At 40.7% G+C, this 26432-nt stretch overlaps 3 protein-coding genes across 5 annotated transcripts in view; 2 read left to right on the top strand and 1 right to left on the bottom strand.

The window, feature by feature from the left end:
- The first annotated feature begins 827 nt into the window (after positions 1 to 827).
- LOC144667476 (N-acyl-phosphatidylethanolamine-hydrolyzing phospholipase D-like) lies at positions 828 to 9008 on the top strand. Its single transcript, XM_078528898.1, has 5 exons — positions 828 to 1006; positions 2494 to 2698; positions 3399 to 4048; positions 4935 to 5049; positions 7988 to 9008. The coding sequence occupies exons 2-5, from the start codon at positions 2507 to 2509 to the stop codon at positions 8153 to 8155; spliced, it is 1125 nt and encodes a 374-aa protein (XP_078385024.1). The 5' UTR covers positions 828 to 1006; positions 2494 to 2506; the 3' UTR covers positions 8156 to 9008.
- Positions 9009 to 12134: 3126 nt separating this feature from the next.
- On the top strand, positions 12135 to 24563 carry LOC144628279 (uncharacterized). 2 transcript variants are annotated; one of them, XM_078486353.1, is made up of 3 exons: positions 12135 to 12235; positions 13507 to 16899; positions 23332 to 24563. In XM_078486353.1, exon 2 carries the CDS (start codon positions 13544 to 13546, stop codon positions 16817 to 16819), a length of 3276 nt encoding a protein of 1091 aa, XP_078342479.1. In that variant the 5' UTR covers positions 12135 to 12235; positions 13507 to 13543; the 3' UTR covers positions 16820 to 16899; positions 23332 to 24563. The 2 variants fall into 2 exon arrangements, with proteins under 2 accessions (XP_078342479.1, XP_078342478.1); XM_078486352.1 differs by lacking the exon at positions 12135 to 12235 and having other exon boundaries at positions 13474 to 16899.
- A 1120-nt stretch (positions 24564 to 25683) lies between these two features.
- LOC144628327 (N-acyl-phosphatidylethanolamine-hydrolyzing phospholipase D-like) overlaps positions 25684 to 26432 on the bottom strand; it is a 14432-nt gene continuing 13683 nt past the window's right edge. For both annotated transcript variants that reach the window (XM_078486428.1, XM_078486429.1), the window contains exon 5: positions 25684 to 25907. In XM_078486428.1, the coding sequence (XP_078342554.1) occupies positions 25755 to 25907 (153 nt within the window). In that variant the 3' untranslated portion in view covers positions 25684 to 25754. The remainder of the gene's footprint in view (positions 25908 to 26432) is intronic.

The following is a 26432-nucleotide window of genomic DNA, read 5'->3' as shown; positions in this document are numbered from 1 at the left end:
ATAAATTACTACTGCTCTTTAGGCATGAAAACAATTCAACTTATAAACACTTTTCAATTTCAAATTTTATTACTGAGTGATTCAATGATATTAACATACTGTACCAAATAGACAACAGGGCATTATGTCTTACAATAGTCTCTTTTCCAAACCTTCAGTGTCTCATGATCTTGTCAGTTGTCAAAAAAAAAGTGAATGTCAGAAATGGAACTCCGAAGGTGTGATGAAATTAGTAAGGCCGCCAACTTTGACTTTGAACACTCCCCTCCCCCCTCTCCCCCTTTATGTTTAAAAAATACGCTATAATTAAATATTGGCCTGCCCTCCCCTCATGATTGAGAGATGACCCAGTGTAATTCCATTCACTCTCCCATTCAATTTTCAAGCAGGAAGGTTTAATCACCCCAGGGCAAGCCCCATCGCCCCCACACACACCCTTCTGAATTGGTCACCTCTGGAACTGTCACTGGCTTCTCTCTCTGAACTACGGAATGCCACTTCATCAGGGGGGTCCCAGGTGGTCCTAACAGTTTTGCAATGTGGAAAGCGAAACTGGGATTATTGCCCAAATTATATCAGTTTCACCTGACCACCACCCTTCAAGCCAGAAATTAAGGCTAAGCTTCACTTGCCCCCACCCCACCCCATCCACCCCCTATGAGCACCATTGGAACTGTCACTGACTGGCTACCCCCACCCGTGGATGGGATCCTTAACCATCACAGATAGTCCCTGGTAGCCATAACGATTTGCAGCCCATTTCTCCGCGCCGGTGTGAGGCTCTGGGAGAATAAAAATGTTTGTGCAAGAACAATTCCCATACGCCGAACGTTCCTTTTCCGGTTTTTTTCGCTGGAGGCCTGGAACTAGTCAGGTTCCTTGTGGGACAAAACAGTTTCGCTTACATCAAGAACTACTTTTGTTCCGGGTTAGTTCACAACTTTATACAGCAACACCTCGCTTCTAAAATTAATGTCCTTGGCCAAAGGTTTGTTCTTCTGAAAAGGTAAGATCTCTCGCATTTAAATCGTACCCTACAGATTGTTCTTTCATCGGTTTTAGATGCAAGCTTGCTACGCTTGTGCTGCCCCACTTTATTGCTCGTTCCGATTTCACAGAACGCCGGTTCCAAAAAAGAAAAGCTAAAGTGGCCGGGTTTTTTAAACCTTCTCCCGGGATTTGCTTCTTATGCTATGTTAATTTAACCTTCTTAGAGTAAAGTGGAATATCAAGGTCAGTCAGTGATGTTTTGGATCGAGAAAAGTGCAAACAAGAGACCCGGAAGTAATGAAATATATACTAAGCCAGATTAAGGGAGAACGAAAGGGGGTTGGGTAGCAGCCCTCGCTCTCGCAAGGCATAATGAGGTTCTTTATGAACTTTATGGGAGGCGCGGTGGCCTAATGGTTAGTGCGCCTGACTCCGGATCGAGTGGTTCAGGTTCGAGACCTGACGGGGACACTGCGTTGTGTTCTTAGGCAAGACACTTTATTCTCATAGTGCCCCTCTCCACCAAAGTGTATAAATGGGTACCGGCGAATTTACTGTTGGGGGGTAACCCTGTGATGGACTAGCATCCTATCTAGGGGTAAGTAGAAAGACTCGTAGCAGCTTAATGCTACAGAAACTGGGATAAGCTCCGGCCTGATGAGCCACTTGGCTCGTATTTTTTTGACCTATGAACTTCAGACAGTACTTCTGTGGCTCCTTTTCTCCATTTAACCCTCTAGGATTTAGTCCCTGCATGTTGAACACAGCTCAGTATAGTATGTCACATGGGCTTTTGGTAGCTCCACGCTGTTCTAGACAGAAGAAACCTTGGACATTCAAGGCAAAAAAATCACAGGCTTTTGGGACCCTAGAAGAGAACAATACACCACTTATTGCTGGTTTTCACTGTCACGCAATCAAAAAATAAATTTGAAACCATTCAACTACAGAAGCTATGAATTGATAAATAGATAAACAATTTCTCCAAGTTTCAGGGCCTGTGTGGTGTACCGTTCGCAAGTTATTTTCCGAACCTTTCCACACAAATTTATAAAGCTTAGTATGGAGACGCCATAACTGTGTCCTTCCGAGGGACACGGATATGGCCGCCGTGATGTCAGAGAAACCATCTGGAACTCAATTTTGTTTACAACAGCGGCTATCCTTAGCTTAAGAGCTAGTACACTTTCACATAAACACCACTTATTATATCATTCTGAAATGTTCAATCTGCACAAAATGGAAAGGAAAGGCCTTTTTTCAAACAAAACAGCTTTGTCACGGCACTCAGCTTGATGTCACATACGACGGAGAACTCAAATATTCAAAATGCTCTGTTTTAAAAACAAATGACACTATTGATCTGGAAATTTGCAAAAATATATATTTTTAGTTTATCTTTCGCCTAATGACAAGGAAAATTTAGCAGGCCTAGTGAATTTTGATTTCAGAATTTTATGACGTAACATGAAAACCAAGAATAATATTTTTTTTTCATATAAGGTGCAAGATCATCATGGCAGCACAGTTGGGGGTTGGAGAAAAGGAAGAATATCCCAAAGCTAGAAGAGAAAATGGAACTTTTGTTCTACCATGGAGTGGAGTACGTCCATCAGCACTGTCGGCAATGAAATGGTTCATGACGTCACCTAACAACAGTAACTTACCAGGATTTAAACTTAGTAACTTCTATCGCTACAGGAATGAGGTGCGGCATTTTGTAACTTGTTTTGTTATGATGCATAAACAAACCTGCTTGCAGACCAAGTGGTCCATACAAATGATGTTCGTCTTTAGTTGGTCTCTGTAACATGAAGAGACCTGGGCTATAACTGCTACTTGCCCTGTTTTAGTGTCTTGCCTGTCTAATTTTGAGCAATAGGCAATCTGCCATCAATTTGACATACAGTAACTAAATTCATCATCATCATCTTAACAACACAGTGCTATGACACCAATAGTGCAAGACAAACTAAATTAATACTCTTTATAAATTCTGACGCTGAGTACATTATGAGCGTTGTTTACACTCAAATAATTCAGCGTCAGAATTTATAAAGAGCATTAATGTCAACTCCTGACTGCAATTTTGGTATTTTTCGTTTAAACTAAATTTAATTAACTTACATTAAGTAATTAAGTAATTAAAGCTGGTCTTCCAAGCAGGATGCAAAGAAATACAATTTTTGAGCTTGCCCTTTGTGCAAGCTGTAGCCAGAATGTACTAGCCTGAAAGTCATTTTAACTAGCCTGAAAAAAGTCCTTATGAGCATGACGATCGAATTTCCTTAAAAATTTCCCCAAAAACTTCCACTTGCCCATTGGGAACTGAAGGATAAAATCTACTAACCCTGCACTTCTTTGCACACTGGCCAAGGCACAGAATTTTTTTTTGTGTGTTTTTGCAGGAGCTTGATGAAACTCTCCCAGTTCTAAGCCCAGACAAAGCAAAGTTAGATTCTCCTCCACCAAATGATGTCCAAGTTACCTGGATAGGTCATGCTACTGTCCTAGTTCAAATGGATGGTCTTAATATCCTCACAGACCCTGTATTCAACCACTACTGTGGTGTAGCTAGCATGGTTGGAGTGAAACGATATCGTCCCCTTCCATGCACTGTGAACGAATTACCTGACATCGATGCTGTATGCATCAGCCATAACCACTATGATCACCTTGACTACACCACAGTGTGTGACCTTAACAAGAGGTTCGGCAATAAAATCCACTGGTTTGTTCCAATGGGACTTCGAAAATGGATGACAGATTGTGGCTGTAAGAATGTAGTCGAACTTGAATGGTGGGATGAACATACTCACCCTAAATTTACAGAACAAAGCAAAGCAGTGAAGTTTGCATTTACCCCAGCACAGCATTGGTGTCGTAGAGGACTGAATGACGAAAACAAGGTCTTGTGGGGTAGCTGGTCTATTGTTGGTCCTCAACACAGATTTTTCTTTGCTGGCGACACTGGTTACTGCCATATTTTCAAGCAGATTGGCAATAGATATGGACCATTTGATTTGGCTGCAATTCCAATTGGAGCATATGAACCAAGGTATACCATCTTACTTTTCTTCGACAGTCAGATTTTCAGACTGTCTCGTCTGATTTCTTTGTGGGAGCTGGGGCTAGCATGTTGAGTTTGTTGCTGTTACCCATCCTTGCTCCATTGTGTTTGTCTCTGGGTTCGATTCTCTGATGAAAGATCGATCATCAGTTACCATGCTGACAGTTATGAACAAAAGTTGCGTAAATAATTGCAATTATTTTTTGTGTTAATTCTTTCACCTACGGTTCAATAAATATATGACCCGGGGGGTGGGGGACTCCCATATCAAACAGACAAGGATGCTCGTCGGAAATTTTGAATTAAACCCCTAAAGGAGACCAATCTGGACGTTACTCATGCTTTTTTGACCCCTAAAAGATACCATTTTAGATCATTTTAAAACTGATATATTTCTATATTTTTTCGCGAGCAACCCTAAACAAGACCTTGACAGCTAAAAATACTGGTGTTTTGCCCGGAACACACTAAGAGAGAAGAGAGACCAAAATCCGAAATTTTCACCCCTAAGCGAGACAACGAGCATCCCCGTCTCTTTCATATGGGAGCCCCCCCCCCAGGTATTGACATTTCACATATTCACTTTCATCCCCAGCATCATCTTCTATGAGTATATTTATTTACAACTCACAAAGTGACCTGCTTGATAGCTCAGTTGGTAGAGAGCTGCACTGGTATCGCATAGGTCATGGTTTCAAATGTTGTTCCATCATCATGTGCGACCATCTACCTGAATTTTTTTTTCAGGCTTTCTTCATACAACTGCTTAAGTTGCATGCATAACTGTGATGATCTTTTATGTGTTAAATTATTTATTTTATTAATAATTTATTTATTTATTTCAATTATTAATTTTGTCTGAATTATTTCACAGAGGACTTATGGAATTCCAGCATGTTAATCCCCAAGAAGCAGTTGAGGTCCATGAAGATATCCAGTCCAACTTTTCTCTTGGTATTCACTGGGGAACCTTCAATCTATCGTATGAGGTAAGTACATTTTAATAATGAGCTAAATACCCAGCATACAGTTTAATATGTAGTAAAGTCTCCACTAATGAACCAAAAGGGCTCATGCTACTGGAGCTTTCCCAGTTTTCCAAAGATGAAGTGACTAAGAGTTTTGCTACTCCCCTAAATAAGATGGAATGCTAGTACATCACACTGGGTACCCCCAGAATTTTTTCACATGATTTGCTCCTAGTTTTAATTCTTGGTTCAAGCGTATTGCCCCACATGGCCAGCACTTAACTCTGTTTTTAAGCAAGAAGGGGCTAAAAGTATTTCAACCCCCTGGATAGAGTACTAGTCTATCACAGGGTTACCCCCAGCATTCAATTCACCAGTACCCATTTTTAACACCTGGGTGGAGAAAGGCACTAAAAGAGTATTTAAAGTTTCTTACTACACAACACCACAACACATTACATGTAATCCAAGCCTGAGGGCTGGAATATAGACCCTGAATCCCTAGTCAGTTGCAATAATCATCAGGGCCCGGTTGTTCAAAGCACGATTAAGCTAATCCAGGATTAGCGTGAAATTTGATTTTAATTTTATAACATTTCGTTGAGGTTTTCTGTTAATATTTTCTGTCCCCCAGTTTTGACGTGGACCAATCTCAAACTTCACAAAACATTAGCTATGGAAAACCCTTTAAAACAAAAGAAATTAAAACCTCGATCATCTTTTAATCCTGGGTTAGCGTTAATCGCCTTTCGAACAACCCGGCCCAGGCCACCATACTCTTGGGTAGAGGTACTGTGAGAGTGACAGGTCTTGCCCTGAACACAACACTCAGCTGGCCATAGACCGTAAAGTTCCGTGTATAAGCCGCACCCGTAGATAAGCCGCACCCCCGATTTGGAAGCTCAAATTTTGGAAAAAAATATACGGTCCATAAAGTTTGAAGTTTAAGTGAAGTTCTATTGGTAAACAAACAAGGGCAAACAAGCACGGTTTCGAAACACTGACACGGCAGTTGTTGCAATGTTTAATATAAATTAAGTCTAACGAAAGCGAAATTTCACTTGTCATACCTCCCTTTTAGTTTGAGTTCACAATATCTTAAACTTGGATGCTCTCTTGATATCAATTTTTTCGAGATTATCACTTCTAAACACTTTTGTAATTCGTTCAAATCGTACGCGAATGATGAATGCTTAGTAGCCAAGCTTTGAATTGTAGAGAGGAGTCTGGGCAATAAAATCAAACATGGCGGCACTTTCTTCGGAAGAAACCACGTTTTTATTTCAAGATTCTTGGAAACTGCTACCCGCAACAGGATCAAAACTTCATGCAGAATAAGAGTTTGTTAATCCAGCAGATGCATTTGTTGTGAAGGTCAATAAAAAAAGCGAAGCGGTCGGCCATTTGCCTTGTGAGTACTTGCGTTTATCTTGGTGCTTTCTCGCACGCTGCGGAAAGACATGATTCGAAGTGACCGGCAGGCTTCACTGCAAACAGTTTTGCAGAGGAACTAAAAGGCAGTGAACAACAAAGTTTTCAGGTTGTTATATGTTTATTCAATGACGTCTTGAGAAGTTTTTTTATGAATATTAATTAGGCCCTTGAGAACTCCAACCAGAGATGTTTCCGTAGATAAGCCGCACCCCCGATTTTTGACTTGAATTTAGAGGAAAAAGGTGCGGCTTATACACGGAACTTTACGGTAATAGCCATAATAGAATTTTTAGATCGTTAATTATTTATGTAATAGATATTTTTAAATTTTTAAATTTGAGATTGTAAATTATAATAATAATAATAATAATAATAATAATAATAATAATAATAATAATAATGGTTTATTAACAGTATATCCATACTACATGGCTCTTCACCTGTTAATACTAATTGAATATAGAAAAATTACAATTTGATATAGAAGACAAAAGAAAAAATTCCTATAGCTAAAAAATTACAATTAATATAAAAGACAAAAATTCATATAGCTAACATAAAAAAAAAATACAATTTGATATAAAAGACAAAAAGAAAAATTCCTAAAGCTAAAAACTTACAATTAATATAAAAAGACAAAAATTCCTATAGCTAAAATAATATTAAAAGCTACTATTGGTCGCATCTTGACCTAAGAAAGTGCGTTCTGACTCCCCTGCAGAAAATATAGTTAGGGGACCTTAATAGGGCTAACCTCATGGTCCTCCTTATCAAATACTTTTTGAATAATAAAGTATTATTATATGGGCCATGGCACCGTTATTGTTTACCATAGATTTCTTTTAATGTTAGTTCTGAAAATTTGGTTGTACATAACTAGTGAATCGATATCCCCATTGATGATTTTCCTTTATCTCTTTACCTGTCTCCTTGGGAATGTATCTGTTACAGGTCAAAATTAGCTTTAGCTCAAATTTTTCAACCTAGGTTAATTTTTAACGTAGTTTATTTATTTTTATACTAGGTTAATAAGTAGAAAATTAAAATAAAAACACCTCCCCTCCCTTGCTGTCTCTGAACCCCCCCCCCCTTCACCATCTTTTCTTACCCACCCCTACCATCTGCTGTTATACCACTCCCCAAGTTGTGTCATCTTATTCTTTTTTTTTTCTTTTTACTAACCTGCACTGGATTTGAACTCTCGACCTTCAGATTTGCTGTCCGTCCTCTTACCCACTTCGCCACATAGGAAATGTTGGGTGACCCACTATTTTTTTAAATATATGACTCCAATCCAAACCCTAACCCTAATAATAACCATAAATTTTACCTAGGTTGAAAAAAAAAACCTAGGTTAAAAAAAATTTAACCTGAATTTAAATTTGACCTGTAACATATCCGTGTTGTAAGAAGAAGATGGATTTTGACCACAGCAAAACATTAGGAGAACTATAAAAAAACTTATTTAATTACACCAAAACCTCAATGTACATTCTAATAATTTTCTGTTCTTTTGTTTCATCAGCATTACCTAGATCCACCTAAACAGCTGAGTAAAACACTGGACAGCAAAAGAATTCCACAAAATGAATTTCATACAATCAAACATGGCGAGGTCAAAATTATTACCAAGGAAGATACAAAACAGGCACAAGTTCGACGTAACGCTGTTGTGTTTGAATCAGCCACTTGATTGGCTGTGTACAAGAAAGAAAGTGTTAATAATATTAAATTTTGATCAGTGCAAAGCACAGAATAAGACATTTTGTAGATAGTCTTAAGACAAATATGTCCTGCAGCAGGAAGATAAAACCTTTTAAGGGTTGCTGAATGGTCCTTCAAAAAATGCATGTCTTGCAAAATTTTAGCCAAATTTCAGGGGTCTCGTCGTCTCAAATTTTTCTTTGACACCTTCTCGGAGTCTTGATTTCTTTTGCAAAGCTAAAAAAGTATCGGCCTCGCAGAAACTGGATATCAGTCTCGCACTCTCGCAAAGTCTCGCATTTACCATTCGACACCCCTCTTTTAGTTACTAAGTAGCTCATGGCTCTTTTAAACTTTAAATTGCAATTTCAAGTAATAAATAATAACAAAGGGAAGACGTTTCTCCAGGAAATGACCAGCAATTAGGTATACACCTAACTGCCTGCTTATGAGTCCTTCAAAGGGGGATGTCGCAAGCCGTGTCGCAATGTCGCATGTTTCCGAGAACCGATGTCGCCTAGCCAACAGCTGTAATATCACTGTCCTCTTTTACCTTATTGTGTTGCTGTCGCATTGTGTCGCTGTCGCAGTTTAGTGCCGTAATGATGTCGCTGTTAAAATGTTCCTGTGACTTCAGTATTAAGGGTCATGTCGCTTGTCGCTTTTATTCCTTGTAAGGCCTGGCTTATACCTAATTGTATTGTGAACCACTTTGCTCTGACAAAAATACAGGTATGCTCGAAACATCCGCTTTTCAAAATTTGCTCCGGTGAAGGTCTAACGCTGGAAATGTTAGCTTGTCAAAATTTGCCACGGCAGTAGAATCAACCAAGTGTTGCACAAAGCAACACTTGGTTGATTAAAGCAATTACCCTATTGATTAAAGCAATTACCCTATTCCATACCAAAATGGCATTATGGTATTATCATGATTATGTAAATATTACACTCTAGAGTATATGTAGTTTGTAAATTATGATATTAAAAAACAGTTGAAGCGTTGCTGAAAAACTAAAAAAAAGTGAGTTATTGCTGCTAAATTGTAGACAGTGCTGCACTAGCTCCAATGCACCCCCCTACTCACTCTAGTTCTCATATGCTTGCTTTGCTTGCATGCTCCCATAATTAGGGCCGTTCCTGGGAATTTTAGTCTGCGGGGGCAAACTCAACACACTTTAAGTTTCTTATTTTTTTTAGTTTTCCTGGTGGGGGCAACTGCCCCCCCCCCCCTTGCTATGTACGGCCCTGATCGATAGCAAATGGCTGTAAACAGACTCAGGTAAAAAATGTAAAAACTGTGTTGAGCCTAGAGGCCCACCATCCTAACTTCTGTTGCATGAAGTGTCTAGGATTATTTCCACTCCCCATCTTCGATTCGATAAACTGTTGTGAAACGCGTGAGGCATTGTTGTCACTGTCTAACATCACGCAAACTTGAGTCACGCAAGCCCCTGCACAAGGTAAAAGCTCATGCGAAGCTGGCCGGGGGGGGGGGGGTACTCCCATAAATTTCGGATAGGGGTGTGCCGCCAAGGTTCTTAAACCCTGACCCTATTTAAGGATAAAGAAAGCGAATATTGATACCCTTTTTAAGGCCCAAAACCGAAAAATGACACCCTATTCAAGGGGAGGAGAAGCGTCCGTGACGACCCAAATAACGGCTAACCGCGCACGGCAAGACACAAATCTTTATAAAATCGCTTTTCTATTACCTGAACAGAAAATTCAATTGTTACTCAAACGTCTAAAAAATTACAATTCAAAGCTAGATGGGTATCTTGTTCAAGATAAGTTCGCTGAATTGAAAGACCCATTTGTTCAACCGGATTTGTCAAACACGAATCACAACAGACCGAAAGACTCAGTCACAATTTTTATTGTGACTGAGTAGTCTGTTTTAAAAAAAAAAACAGACTATCCAGCTACTACCGAGTTTTGCCAGTTCTTGGCGAAACACACTCCAGAGATTATATTTAAGTAAGTATTAACTGAGATTAATTGTAAAAAAGATTTTACAAGAGGTATTGAGAGCTGAGACTCGCGAAACATTTTCATCAAAAGAGGTGAGAAAATTCTGCCGCATCTTTGACAAGTCAGTTGTCAAGACGAAGCCTGTGGCGGTTTTCGCTTCCAGGCCAAGAACATTTATTTAAAACAGTTAAGCTGCGTTCACATTTAATCCGAAACATGTTTAGAATAAACATGTTTCAACGGAACATGTTTCACCTAAACATGCTTGTTATTGCATTGTTCACATTAGGTGTTAGTTTCAAACACGTTTCATGCCTGGTGTGTAATTTATGCGCTTCACGGTTCTTGCATAAATCTTCACCGTAAAAATATAGCTCGAAATTACAATAAAGTTTTCATTAAATCTTTGTCTTTCTGTCTATTTTCTAGCCCTTCGATGAAGCAGGGCTTTCAACCGTTTAGCAAGAAGACAGTATTGCCCGAATTTGCGGTAGCAGAAGATTTTTGTTTTGTGAAGTTTGTTTTTCAATTGCAATGCTGCAATGCTGCGCGCTTGTAGCCGCCGTCGTAAACTTTCGAGACGATATTTTGCCAAATATTCTGCTTTCTATCCGTCACCGATAATTCATATTGTATCGTTTTATTAGCCCATATTTTAAATAAACATTTGGTCTCATAAAAAGCCCAATTTTGAAGCTTTTGAGCACTCGCCTCCTCACTGCATGTCCGCCATTTTTAACTTGTTCAGTCTGATCATGATTGAAACTACCTCGTGAGGCAGTTTCAATCATGATCAGACTAATCATGTTTCAATCATGATTCGCGCAATGCACTGCCTGATGTGAACACTTTCCACGGCGAAACATGTTTCATTCGTGCTCAGACTAACCATGTTTCGGCCTAATGTGAACGCAGCTTTAGACAGCTCCAGTTGTTCGATAGCTGTTTCGAAAAGATCAACCTTTTTTCTCCTAGAAACGAATATCCGAATACGAGGACTCTTTTCGACCTAGCCTGCGTAGCTGGCGGGATTCGCGACCGAGTGCAAGTGCTTTTTTTATGGCGAACGGGAGAGACGGAACCGCGAGGGAATTGGGGAGAAGTCGAGTTGAGATCCTCGCGGCTATGCCGCTCGCCGATCGCGGCTTCGTCGCTCACGCACGCGGGCTTCGCCCGCGATTTTTCTCGCCCCGCGCGTTCATCTCACTCCACGCTAATCCCGCCAGCTACGCAGGCTATTTTCGACCGTGAAATAGTTATTACTCTCGGGTTATTAAGGATCAAAAATTGTTTTTTCGAATCTTTGAATGTGCCATATTTTGTTACTCTGGGAATTTTTAGGCTTTTTGGCCTGGAAATTATTTATTGTAAGTTGAATATTATAAGCCCGGAAATAAGCTTGAGTGATCTCACCACGAATAATGTGTTATGTGTTATTTCCGCTGGGTGTTATTTCCGCGCGCTAGGTGTGCAGTCCATCGGCATCAATAGTTATAAAAAAGACTCCACTAATCCACTTAGACTATTGATGTAAAAACAAATTATAAAAAGGCGGGGGTAGCTTTATAGTGAGAACTATTACTAGTTTTAGCTAATAGAATTTAGGTACCCTATCTAAGGATCACACCGGGAACACATTGCCAAAAGGAGCAAAAATGATACCCTATTTAAGGAAAAAACCATACCCTATCGGGCGGCACATACCTATATGTCTATCAACTTTATTGGTTCCCCCCCCCCCCCGGGGAAGCTGGCCGGTTGGCGGCATGTCAAATAGGAACGCAAAAGACATGAAAACAAAAATTGTTATGTCCAAAAATATAAAGCAATCAAGCTTTAGAGACCTTTGGATTGTTTTAAAAAAGGTTGGTAACGGGTCGATGCACATTGATGATTGATCTGTGATTTGAGACAACGCTTTCAAAAATAGACAAGTCATGTGATTAACATACGCTTCAATTCATGAGAGATCAGTACTTTTATTTTCGAGTTCCTGTCTTGACTGTCTTCCTTGCTGGTTGGAGGCGGGTATTTAATAACTTCTGTTCCTCGGTTGGCGTTGCAACTTTGCTGAATTACTCCTCAAACGTTTGAAACAGTAAGTAGATTTATAAAGTAATTGTATGTCAGTTCTTTCTTTTCAGTAAACTAAACAAATTTTCGTCACGTCCCTGACCCAGGCGTAGACGCATAAATATTACTTAATGTCCTTCATGATTGCGTGTATTGAACTGAAAGTACAGTCCAATTTAATTCCATCGATAAGTATCGATTCGTCATTTCACTATACCTCGAAAACGCTCACCTGTCAGAGAGAAATCGCTGCACTTTCGACAGAACAATAGTCCTTGCTGTGGAAATCACGGGAGAAAGAGAAGCGAGACTGTATAAAGTGATTATGCATGAAGGCATCAGTGCGTATTGTTTACAGACAGAGGCTTTTTTCGTGTCAGTATTGTAATATGAACACAAACAAATCAATTTTTGAAGAGTTTTAATAAGAGATCAGCATAAATCCGCAACTAGCGCAAATCTATTAGTATTCCCTCGCCGCTTCACGGATCGATTTCTCTTGAGTCCATTGTTGCTTTTATATAAAGACAGAACGGAGGAGTAAATAATTCAGACGAGCAAGGGGAGTGGTGTGGGGGGACTAAAAAATCATTTGAAATAGAGGGTTTCAACTCTATTTGTGGTCATTTGTGTTCACTTGATCGAAGGCTCGTATGACATTTTTAAAGAAAAGGACAGTAAAAGGAGTCCAGTAAAAGGAGTCTTTTAAGGCCATCCCAATAAAATGTTTCGTTTCCCATCGCCCCGTCACTTGTGATGGTGGGTCGGTCGGTCGGGCAAAAAAAAAAGAATGAACACTTGAAGGGTTTGGCGAGAGAAGGCCGGGCTGCTATGTAAGAAAGTCTGATTACAAAGTCAACTCGAAAACGTGGTCTTTTCGTTCGTTATCCTTATCAAATGTCTAAATAGTCTTTAATAACGTAGTATCGATGTATATTAAAGACAAAGACATCACATCATACCAACTGTTGTTAATAAAACAAGATCGCGTGCTTGTAAATTGAAGTACTTGCTTCTTTGACTAGTGAATCTGGATTTTTTTTTTACTTTTCGAAAAAAATTGGTCGGTCGGGCGATGGGAAACGAAACATTTTATTGGGATGGCCTAAACAGAGCGATAAATAAAAAAAAATTAGCATGAGAAAAAAGATTGGTAGAACTCAGTAGAACTAGAGGATGGCGAGTGATGAAAATTGTTCTAGTCTATCTTGTTCTATTCGTCGCGCAATCTTCCAGCGTAACGAGCCAAAAGAACTGCAATTAACAAATGACAAATTTTCGTTTGGTTTTACAAAGGGCTCAAACGAAAACAAAGGTGAATGAAGTCGTGGCAATGGAATACACGGAAGAACAATTGAACTACTACAGGATTTGTTACGTCACTACTGATGTACTAACCGAAGGACTGAGATCAATCTTCAAACAAGAATGGGACAATCGCTACAAGACAACATTAGGAGAGTGGAAAGATGAGCCTCAGAATGGAATGGACTTCTACAATGGGGAGTCTCCCCGGAACCAGAGAAGAAATGCCCACATCCTAGCTACCATGATCAACGGAGACAGAGCTGAATGGGATTGTACCATGCTGTTTTACGCCATCCTTTACTCTGATTGTATCCACAGTCTCAATCCAGTGGTCAAATCAAGTGTAGATGATCTTAGAAGGTTTCGGAATGAAGAGTTTGCTCACATGCCAAAAGGCCATCTTTCAGACCCAGACTTCCAAACTGCCATTAACAAAGTTCATGCTGCATTTCAAGCTCTTGGTCTCTCCACTTTGCAGATTCAAGAAATCAGAAATCAAATAACTTTTCCCACGGAAAAGTTAAGAAATGTCCTTAAAAAGGTTGATGACCTTAAACAGGAAGTTCAAGAAAAAGAGAAAGATCTTCAAGAAAAAAAGACAGAACTTCAAGAAAAAGGAAAAGAACTTCAAGAAAAAGAAGAGCAACGACAGGTGCTTGAAGATCAGCTGCACAATGAAATTTCCTCCTTTTGTATTCTCCCTCCTAAACCTTCACACGACGTCTCAGGTCGCGACTGTCAGGTGGCTGAAATTACGCGACAGCTAAAACAGCTTAACAGCGCCAACGAAAGCAGATCAAACTACCTGTACTTGTCAGGGAATCCTGGAAGTGGAAAATCTCAGCTGGCCGGCCTTGTAGCCAAGCGATTCTTTGATGAAGTTAAAGAAATTCCGTCCACTACTTCATTTGTAATGACGGTAAATGCTGAAAGCCCAGATACACTTCTGGAATCGTACGCCTCCTTCGCTCGTCATCTGAAGTGTCCAGAATATGCAGTTACAAACACCCGTAACGCAGAGGATTTGACAACAGACGAGAAAATCACCAACCTCAAGACGCTAATTAGCACAAAAGTCGATCTTTACACGTCCTGGCTACTGGTGGTAGACAACGTTTCAAGTATATCTCGCGTACATGTCCATTTGCCGGATTCTGGAAATGAGCAGTGGGCAAAGGGCCAATTGCTAATCACAACACAAGACATGACGTCCATCCCGCCACCAAATTCTTTCACTCAACATATCTCAGTAAGCAAAGGCATGGAGCCTAACGATGCCAGTAATTTATTGGCAACGCTTTCTGGTATCACAGACAGCGAGTTGGAATATAAAGTTGCACACGCATTAGACTTCCAACCTCTTGCCTTAGCAAGCGCCGCTTCCTATGTCAGAGAGGTTCGGCAGAACAAACTAACTTTTGGCTGGAAAGACTACCTGAAGAAACTGGAAAAAGGCCAGCGAGGTACCACTGAGACCATTCTTACCGAGACCAACCCAAGCTACCCTAGTTCCATGACAGCAGCAACAACGTTAGCTGTAGAAAAGGTGATGAAATCCGACAAAATTATACATCACACGTTCAGTTTGCTCTCGCTCTGTACGCCACAACCGTTAAGTTTAGAAATCGTTATCAATTACATTCAGAACGAAGATAAAGAAATTCAAGATGAAGAGATGATAAGTATGAAGATCAGACGATGTTCACTGCTGTTATTTCAAGAAGAGGAGAGTGGCGTCTACATTCGAGAACATCAGGTTGTGCACGATGTTGTCAACACTGTAATGAAAGATTGTCAGGCAGATAAACTTCTTGAAGCCACACATGGGGCCGTCAGATCGTTCAATCAATACGTGGACCTACAAAATGAGGATCCCCACTTAGATTGTCCTGTTAAAAGCAAACACATTGTTCCCCATCTAACAGCCTTGATTAACGCAATTGAAAAACAGTCTTGTAAACAAGACATACATCAAGCCGTCCAGAGCAGTGCAATAGATGTCCAGGATTACCCGCGTTACTTTCAAACACTGGGAAAAATGTGCAGAAGCGATTGTGCATTCGACACAGCAAAGAAGTACTTTGAGCTAGCGTTAGAATTCATTCAGCGTGGTGACGTATTCAATGACGTAGATCTGGCGAACGCCCACAGTTACGTAGGCATCATCCATCGAGCCCTGGGTAATTTTCATGAGGCGAAGAAGCACTGGGAATATCAGCTGGCCATCCTCATGAAAAGGCTTGGACCTGAGCATATTGATGTCGCCCGTATTTACAGTAATCTGGGTGTCATATACAGCGACCTGGGTGACCTGGAGCGGGCAAAAGAGTACCATGGACGTGCACTGGCCATTCATCTGGAAAGGTTCGGACCTGAGCATATTGATGTCGCCTGTACTTACAGTAATGTGGGTACTGTACACAAAAAGCTAGGTGACCTGGAGCAGGCAAAAGAGTATCATGAACGAGCACTGGCCATTCGTCTGAAAAGGCTTGGACCTGAGCATGTTGATGTCGCCCTTACTTACAGTAATCTGGGTACTGTATACGGCAAGCTGGGTGACCTGGAACAAGCAAAAGAGTATCTTGAACATACACTGTCCATTAATCTGAAAAGGCTCGGACCTGAGCATGTTGAAGTCGCCATTACTTACAGTAATCTGGGTACTATATACGGCAAGCTGGGCGACCTGGCGCAAGCAAAGGAGTATCTTGAATGTTCACTGGCCATTTATCTGAAAAGGCTCGGACCTCAACATGTTGATGTTGCCCTTTCTTACAGTAATATGGGTGTCGTATGCATGGACCTGTGTGATCTAAAGCAGGCACAAGAGTATCTTGAACGTGCACTGGCCATTTATCTGAAAAGTCGCGGGCCTGAGCATGTTGATGTCGCACGTACTTACAGGAATCTGGGTACTGTATACAGCAGCCTGGGTGACCTGGAGCAGGCAAAAGAGTATCTTGAATGTGCACTGGCCATTTATCTGAACAGGCTCGGACATGAGCATATTGATGTCGCCGATACTTACAGTAACCTGGGTGCTGTCTATAGCAAGCTGGGTGATCAGGAGCAGGCAAAAGAGTATTATGAACGTACACTGGCCATTTATCTGAGAAGGCTCGGACCTGAGCATGCTGATGTCGCAGATACTTACGAGGATTTGGGTACTGTATACAGTGACCTGGGTGACCTGGAGCAGGCAAGAGAGTACCATGAACGTGCATTAGCCATTCGTCAGAAAAGGCTCGGACCTGAGCATGTTGATGTCGCAACTTCTTACGGAAAACAAGACGTTTGAGTAATGTACCCCTGGGCTTGGGTGACCTGAAGTGCGCAAACGTGTATCGTATTACTAGACTGTCCATTTGTCTCAGTGCCGTAGCAAGGGGAGGGGCCGGGGGGGCCCGTGCCCCCCCCCCCCAGTTTTTTCCCAAAAAGGAAAAACAGACGTGTATAAAATGTTGAAAATAAAATTTTATCTCCCGAGAGGTTTGAAACAATAACATTTGTACTTCTTTTCATTTTTTTAACGTACGTAGGTTGATGCACAACAATGTTAAACGGCCAAAAACTAAAACAAACCAGAAATTAAGACCAGAACGTACTATGATGACTCTGAAAGGTGAAAAATTTGCTGGTTTCAAGATACATAGACAGTCGGTTTTTGCGTTCGACGGCAGGAGAACGCATCCTAATCTTGCGGTGGCCTGTGGTCCCGTGGTTGTCCTGTGAACGCACAAGCGAAAGTGGTTTTATGTGTGGTATTATGTATGTCGGTATGTGGCAAGTTGGCCTCGATCTCATGTGATTAGACATTAGAAAGCAATAATAACCCCGCAAAAAATAAACCGCCTGTTCTGCAGGCTATATGTATCTTGGTATGTGGCAGGTTGGCTAATTAATGACGTCGCAGTTTCTTTGCGAGAGACCCTGGGAACGAGGTTGATTCGTTCTGACGATCTTCTTCGGTTTGCGTTTGCGAGTTTGCCCTGTAAATTGTGCTGAAAAATAAACGTTTCGGCAGTCCTCCTTTTAACAGTAGTAAAAAGATTGCTGTGCTGCCTCGTGCACTGTTGGATTGAGATTGTTTCTCTGATAGTTTTAAGTGATGTTGGATGCGCGCCCGCATCCAACATCACTTGACCGCATCACTAACAAATTTAAATTTAAATTTGTATGACGATATAAACAGTCGTGTAACTCGGATTACGTTTGCTAGCCTTATCTTGGGTACCTATCTTGGGTCGAACGCACTCCCCTAGTCTCTGATTATTACTAGTCTATTTTATAATTGACGTTGCAAGTGTTATACTCTCTTCAGTGGTTTGCTGAGACAGTGTAGGAAGTAAATAATTCGCGATATGCGTAAATAGTCCATGAGCCAAATTTCAAAAGGAGCCTAAAAATAGGTTTTCGTAGCACCCCCCTTGATACCTAGTGAAATTGGTATCAAATTAAAGCTGAAGGTCTGAATTTTCTCGATCCACTTGTTACCAGGACGATAAGTGGTGCATAAGGGAGAAAGGGCATGTTTTTTACGGGGGTAGAGTGGAGCTAGGTTTTGCTCTGTAAAGACAAGTGATGTCAAATGTCTAATAAAAATAGCGAAATACACGCCCAAAGTTGCTAATTTTTTTGACAAATACACTTAAAATTAGTATTTTGTCAAATTTCAAACTTTTCATGATATTTTGACCAGCATTTTTGGCCGTTGTCATGGAAACGGTAAATAAACACCATTTCGGATATTTCCTTGATTACAAATGTCGTATTCTTACGTTAATAACCCAATTCTCATGAAAAAATCCATTTTTTGTGTATTCCCATTGAAATCGCATTAGCTGGTTGCTACCACAATGCATTTCGAGCCCTTGTCCCATCATGCACTTAGGAACCACATGGCAGGGTCCGCCATCTTGGAAATTTGCTGAATCAGCAGAAGGTAAGAAATGTTTTTTTTTTTTTGCAAACGAAGCTTCCTATTATCTTTTAATCGGTTTCTAGTGTAGATTAAATATTTTTATGGACCAATTGACATAAACTTGTTTTTTTTAAACAAAATTTTAAGAACTTAGAACGAACCAATACCATCTGTATTGATAATGAGATTTGAAAGAGAAAAATCGAATAATGTTACATGAGCATGCAACTTGTATTTGTTTAAGGAATTTAAATCTAATGATTTGAAAAGTAGAAAATTACCTCTTGTGATTTATACAATTAGGTTTTTTATTCCCATGGATGATGTAACGGTCAAGCAATGGCAGAGAAACAACCTTGTTCCTCCGTTCAACCATCGCATCCAAGAAAACGTCAGGGAGGTCAATCTCCAGACTGGAATAAATGTCTATGTCACATAGAAGATGAGTCAGAAACGTTAACTAACTTTTCCGAAAAAAGCTGGCTTACGTTTCAAACGTGCGCAAAGAGACGGAGAGATGATATATGGTCCAAGTTGAACGGTTTCTGGCAGGAAGGGCCAAGGGGCAAATACCACAGACGATGTTATCAAGTATACACTGATAAGGTCAAAGTCGCAAGGGCCGTTGAGAAGCAACGTCATATTCTCATCCAAGACCCTGTCGAAGATAATGATGATTCTATTACCGAGCCTCCGCCAGCAAAACGTATGTTAAGGTCCCAGGTTGATGCGTTCGACATAAACAAATGCGCTATTTGTCAACAAGACAAAACGAAGCTAACAAAGAATAAAGGGGCAAGATCAAGAGAACCCTCAAGTTTAAACAAGACAGCCACTGGGAGTGCATCCCTACTTAAGGCCGCTGAGATTCGGGATGACAGACGCCTTTTATTGCAATTACAAGGCAAAGACACAATTTCAATTGGAATAAAGTATCACAAATCCTGTTACAGTCAATATGTGCGACCAGGAGCCCTTGCAAAATTGGAAGAGAAAAATTGCGAAGACGAGGACATAGCTAGCCAAAGCTATATCAGAGCGTTCGGCAGCATTAGAGAATTTGTTAAAGATGCAGTCCTCAAGGAGGAAAAAGCCGTGAAGATGTCAGAGTTGCTAGAACGTTTCGTCAGTAAGTTATCCGAAGAAGGAGTGACTGCACCCAGTTACAGGTCCTCAAAGTTGAAGAACCGTTTGATCAAGTCTTTTGGGAACAAACTCTCGTACCACCAGCCTCAGGATCGATCCCAAGCAGAGATAGTTTACAGTTCCCTCGTGACAACTGGAGAAGTCGTAGAAACCATTGTAAATACGAGTGGCGAGCAATGGAAAGATGAGGACGGGACAGAAGAAATTCCAGAAGCTAAAGAAAATGAAAAGTATCTTCACGTCTATCATGCAGCTAAGATGATTCGGAGTTTGTTGACGGAAATGAAACCAGTTATGTCATGGCCACCCACTGAAGATGATCTAGACTGCAGTGACACCATAGTACCTGATATGTTGTACAATATGTTAGCCTGGATTTGCTCTTCCGATATCGAATATTGTAACAAGAGAGTGTGTGGAGTCTCAGCAGACGCTCACCGAATAGTCCTTTCACTGGCACAAGATCTGATTCATTGTGTAAGTCGCGGTCGTATCAAGACGCCTAGACATGTTACTTTACCTTTAACTGTCAAAAGCCTGACGGGTAATGCTGAACTTCTAACAATACTGAACAGGTTTGGTCATGCCCTTTCCTACTCCCAAATCGAGGAACTTGAGACTGCACTGGCTGAAAAGGAGATAGAAAGGGAACATGATGGGATCGGAGTACCTAGTTCATGCAGTATAGGAGTGCCCGCGGTGTTTTGCTGGGATAACAATGACCTGCTAGAAGAGACATTGTCAGGTACGCTTTAATGTTTTGCCCGAAAATTTCTACAGCTTTTTTATTTTCAGTTGAAATTGTTTCTCTCAACATAAAGTTAACTTATTTCACCAGTATACCTTTATATTACAGATACCTTTCTACAGTACACACAAAACTACACTATCTGTTTCTTTGTTTGTTATTAAATCATGGACTCTTTCTTTAGGGAAGGGGACTACCCATTGCACGAATGGAATAGTGATCCAGAGAAAGTCCCTTACTTGCGCGCCACCCACTGAAATGGCTGCCAACGAGTCTCGTCCTAAGCGGAGTCGCACCTTGACATACATCCCTACAGATGTACTGCCCTTCCACTCCGGTCCCCGACAAGGCCCCAGTCAATTTCACATTGGTGTGCAAGAGGTGATCACGACTAATCCCGATACTGGTGCATATGCAAGATCAATCGACTTTGGATGGATGTTGTGCCGACAACCCATTGATGACAGTCTCTTCACATTAGCCAGTGATCAAAGCCAAGTGATCCCAGCATGGACAGGTTTCAACATTAAACTCAAGCAGAAAGATGTTCCTCGTGAAAGTTCCATAGGCTACTGCCAAGTTATTGATGCAAGCCCTACTGAGATGCCAACAGTGTACGATCTCCTTCAGAGATCATTGCGAATTGCTGATCAGCTTGGCCAGCAAAATGTTATCATTGTCCTTGATCAGGCTATTTACGCTAAAGCTCTTGAAGTCATCTGGCAAAACCAAGAAACATTTCAGCGCATCGTTGTTAAATTGGGCTCTTTCCACACAATTTGCTCTTTCTTGGCGGCGATCGGTAAGCGATTTGGAGACGCAGGTCTTGGAGACATCCTGACGGAAAGTGGAATTGTTGGATCAGGAGCTGTCTCGGCGGTGCTAGAAGGCCGCCACTACAATCGCGCAATACGTACGCATAAGGTAAGTTGTTAAGACGTGACGTGCGCTACTTAGCAAATCTTATTTCACTTTTTCTTGCACAAGACTCGAAAGTGATATGGTCCCATAAACGACCAAAGCTTGCTGTTCCGCCACTAAGACGAAAAAATAAGAGAGTAAATTTTGTGCGCTGCATCCTGGTGTTTGTGAGACATTTTTAAAATATTTTGCAACAAGAGGAAGCTGATACACGGATGTTTCTCCATGCGTCCCACGCATCTTCACATGAACATCAAAGGGTCGCCATAGTCTCCTCGGATACAGATGTTGAAGTGTTGGCGTGCCACCACCAATCAGCCATTCCTGCCACACTGACTTTAATAAGTGGAACAAGAAACAGATCACGCTTAACAAGCGTTCCCCAACTGTGTGAGAAGCTGGGCCCCGGGGTATGCCGAGTCCTCCCTGGTTTGCATGCGTTAACAGGTTATGACGCTGTGAGTTCATTTGCAGGCAGGGGCAAGAAAAAGGCGTTTGAAATGGTAAGAGATAACCAAGTCATAAGCGACAGTGTTGGAGTCCTTGGAGAGAGCCTTCCCCTGAGCGCACACAGCATAACCAGATTAGAAGAGGTGGTTTGCAGGTTATACAACGATAAACTCTGCAAGCTGGTCAATGACCTACGTTACAAAATGTTCTGCAAAGGAAAAAACGTGCAATCTCACCAACTCCCGCCAACAAGCGCTGCTCTCCACTACCACCTAAAGCGAGCTAACTACCAAGCTTTTCTCTGAAAGAGAGCATTACAGCCAAGAATTGAACAAGAACCGCTAAATCATGGATGGCAACTGAAAGAAGGACGCCTTGAGATCGTTTGCACAGACCTGGCGCCAGCTCCTCAGGCTGTGATGGAATTAGTTTGCTGTGGGTGCCGCGGCAATTGCCAAACGAGGCGATGTTCATGTGTCGGTAATGGCTTGCCTTGCACAGAAGCTTGTACTTGCTCTGAAGACTGCATGAACAGTGCAACAGACCATAAAGATGGAGATGACGATGTTGATGACAACGACGAGGATGAAGACAAGTAGTTAAGCACTGGACTCAGGCCATGGCTAAAACAAACTTTGGTATGTAGTTAAATCCTTTTTCAGACAAATATCGGTGTTGTCTATTTCTTGTTGTTGTAAAACACTGAAATTTCAAATATGTTTGTTGGAATATCCTTTATTTTTTTCAACATTAAGTGATGCCGAGAATAGTTATCGAGAAAATGTATTGCTGAATAACAGAGCAACACGCAGTTATTTAGAGACTCACCTTAACGTATTTTGAAAGATTTTTTTGGCTTCTCTAGCTTGAGTGTAACCTTAGTTGGACCTTACCTTGGGTAAGTTCATCAAATTTCAAAGATGAAGGACCCTGCCTTGTGCTTAGTAAATGCATGATGGAACAAAGTTTTGACATTGTTGTACAAAAAAACAAATGCAATTACAAGGAGAAAACAAAAAAAAATATTTTTTTTCGTAATAACTGGGTTGTAATCATGGGAAACAGAATTTGTAGTTAATAAAATACAGTTGCAATAAGATAAATTCATGGTTTCCATGGCAACGGGTGCAAAAGGCTGGTTACAGAATCATAAAAAGTGTGAAATATGACAAAATACTAATTTAAAGCATATTTGTAAAAGATTTAATTATTTTTGGGCGAGTATTTAGTGAGTTGTAGCAGTTTTTGCATCACTTGTATTTACAAAGTGAAAAGCATCCCTACCACCCCCTCGAAAAAACCTTGCCCTATCTCCCTTATGCACCAGTTACCATCCTGGTAACAAATAGTTTTAAAAAATTTAGTCCTGAAGCTCTAATTTGATACCAATTTTACTAGGTATTAAGGGGGGTGCTACGAAAATCCATTTTTGGGGTCTTGGCTCATGGACTAAAATCACAAATAGCTCTTGAAGAACGCTGGAAATAGCATTTCCAAGCTTCTAGATTTCAAACTTTTCTGAGGGGGCATGCCCCCAGACCCCCCCTAGCGGCTCGCGCCTCCGGCGCTCGTGTGCCCCCCCCCCACTTATTTTACCTTTGCTGCGGCACTGTGTCTGAAACAGTATCAGAACTTTGGACCAAAACTTTGTAATGTTGGAACTGTGTAACAGAACAAAGTTACACTGGAACAAGGATACTAAAGGAGCAAATTGCACAGAACTCTCAATGCTCTGAAACTTGTGTGTACGGTGTATTGTACTTGAGAAACAGTTCTTTTATTTAGTTGTTTGCATTTATATGTAATAGATGATGAATGTTTTATCCAATTTATATCATGGTGATGTGATTTATATTACTTTACAAAATTTTGTATGCGTCGTACTAGGTACTCAAATTACAAGTTTGTAGTAAAGGTTACTCCGAAAGTTGTACATCAGCATGGCTTCCTGCATACAAAAACTACAGGCTCACTCCAATCACTCCACTCCAATCCCGTACCGCCCCAATCTAAGTCCCGGATGGTTAAAAGACGGGATTCCACTGTACTCATAAATGCAAAAACTTTCAAAACGCTCAGATTGGCCAATTTTGAGACACACGGACAACAATCGGTAAACGCCTCCCTTTCTTACAACATAACTTAATTTTTGGCTTGCAAATCGACCACATTTTTTTCATGGTCTACACGCGCCTATAGTCCACAGAAATGCCACCTGCAAAAAAATTTCAAACCTTAGATGAAACTACGAGCGAATCTGACAGTTGTTGTAAAATATATATTTCTTTAACACTTTTGCAAGTTGACAATTTGTAAATATTGCTAGTCACATCATTTCAAGAGGTAGTTTAATGCATGTTTTATTTATAGAAAAACCTAGAACGGAGGTTAATATCAGACTCTGTAAACCTTCACCGGGGGGGGGGGGGTGGCTAATATAAATCATTATAAAATAAATAAACTGTTGGTAAACCACAGTTTACGTAGACTATATACAGATGTAGTGTAACAAGTGTGGGTATTGGTTTAAATCCACTATAGCTTTCTTAAAAAGCTATTCAAACGTTGCTTTGATAACAGGACCTTATACTAGCGGTCATCATAGATTAAGAAATGAGTTAGATAGCTTTGCGGCCTGGGACCAGTTGTAAGTAGAGTGGATTTTGTTGCTATTTTTATGAATCGCTCCCTTACGGATAAAAAATGTTTGTGGTCAGGTCATTGTAAATATTCAGTGAACTTATTACTTTCAAGCGACGGTCTCTTTAAGGATAAAAAAATCGTGAGTTGTTAGGTTCATTTTTTACTTTGTCTTGAACTGTTTGGTATAATGAATAAAGATAAAATCAATGCAAAGGCAAAGCCATTGTTTTTGATGCCTCGGAAATATACATTGGCGTTCAAACTCGTTTCCAGGACCTTATTGGCGAAGTCCCTCGTTCTCGTCCGCAGAGCCGCTTGTCCCTCTGAGCCAGCTGAGACTGGAGCACGAGGAACAAGTGGTTCTGAGGACACACGTTTTGAATGGCCAGATATTGAACAAAGGGAATTTGAATATACTAATAGCAATTCAAATCAACCGTTTTAAAATCTCTTTGTTATAAGGGATTTTCTACGGTTGATTTGATTAGACAGTCCGACCTCTATTAAGCGGCCACCTATTAATCGGCCACCCTCCATTAAGCGGCCACTTTCCAAAGTCCCGATTTATTTGTCAGTAAACTGCTGTATTTGATACCTCTATTCTAAATTCCAATCATTGTCATATTACACAAAACAACCAAAAATACCTGTCTGACGTACAAAATGACGTCACTTTCGCCCTCCAAGTGAGACGATTTTTTTGGAGCATTGGATTTTTGGAAATTTTATGTTCAAAGGTCTTCGTATACCAAGTTTGGTGCTTTTGTCCAGTGTGTAACCATTTCCGCAAAATTTGGTACTAACCCACTATACTAATACTGTACATTTCAACTACGTGCCCTCTGTGTCAGGAAGTGGGCTGGGAATGCACTTGATGTTTTGTTACAATGAATTTTGGATTAATCTTCATATATGTTCACTTTTTAACAGCATTTTGCTATATAGAGTCAATAAAATCATGTTTACTGCCATTCCTATCCAATTTATATTGTACCTCTATTAAGCGGCTACTTTTCAAAGTCCTGAGGGTGGCCGCTTAATAGAGGACAGACTGTATTGGTAAGTTTTAAATTCTCTTTGTTAAAAATCTAGCGAATCAAATCAAGTGTCCCTAGAGCCACTTTTTCCTCATGCGCAAGTCTCAGCCGGCTAAGAGGGACAAGGGGCTCTGGGGACGGGAGTGGGAGGCGGGGTGGTGGTGGGGCCTATATAAACAGGAAACTCAATTTTGTACAGCTTGCCGCAATCTTATCAATACAGATTATTTTTTTCGCAAAGCTCAGCGGTCTTTCTTGCAGTGGTTAAAAAGGGTTAAACGAGATAATGTTGTTTAAAGCTACTGGGGAGTTCTTTGTGCAGTTTTAAGACTACAATTCAAAGTATCAATAATGCCATAAAGTGCTTTTAGGGTGCTTCTCTTGAGGGTCCTTTAATCTTGCTTTCCTTGTCCTTTGTAACAACTTTAATTTCACCATGTTTTATGGTATGAAACTTTGACTGAGGAATTCCTTTCTTGTTTAATGTCTCTTTTAATTTCTTTGGTGGGTCAAGATAGTGCTAAAATGAAAACAAAAATTGATAAGTATAATAAAACCCTTGCAATATATGACGACCAAAAGGCCATAGATACTCAAGTCATGGGTTTCAAAAGGGTGTTTTTTGAATGTTTATAAATCGGCAGAGGGGTACTCCTGAAGAATTTGAGTAGGGGTGTGCAGCACGCCTCTCAAAACCCCATAGGGGGCTTTCATTCATAAGTGCAGGTGGGGCAAGATTGTGGGGGGGGGGGACATTACTTTGGGAAGCTAAATGGGGGGTTACAGCAAATTATGGGCAAAAAATAAATGAACAAAAAACAGCCTAAATGACTGGAGGGATGTACCATTTTTGCCTACCAAGAAAGGGGGCCGGGGTTGGGTAATATTTGGAAGCCAATCCAAGTGATTTTAACGACCCCCCCCCCCACCTTATGCACTAATAAGTGAAACCCCCCTTAAACCCCCCTACATTATTGCAGATCTGATCCAAAACATGACACCTTATATAAGATCAGGCTGTGCTTATCACAAGAAAAGTTTCTTT

This window comes from Oculina patagonica, chromosome 10 (genome assembly GCF_052425735.1).
Source record: "Oculina patagonica isolate OP01 chromosome 10, crgOcupat, whole genome shotgun sequence".
In the NCBI taxonomy this organism is placed as follows: Eukaryota; Metazoa; Cnidaria; class Anthozoa; order Scleractinia; family Oculinidae; genus Oculina; species Oculina patagonica.
The sequence above is the reverse complement of the archived record's forward strand: the minus strand, read 5'-3'. Positions and strand labels throughout refer to the sequence as shown.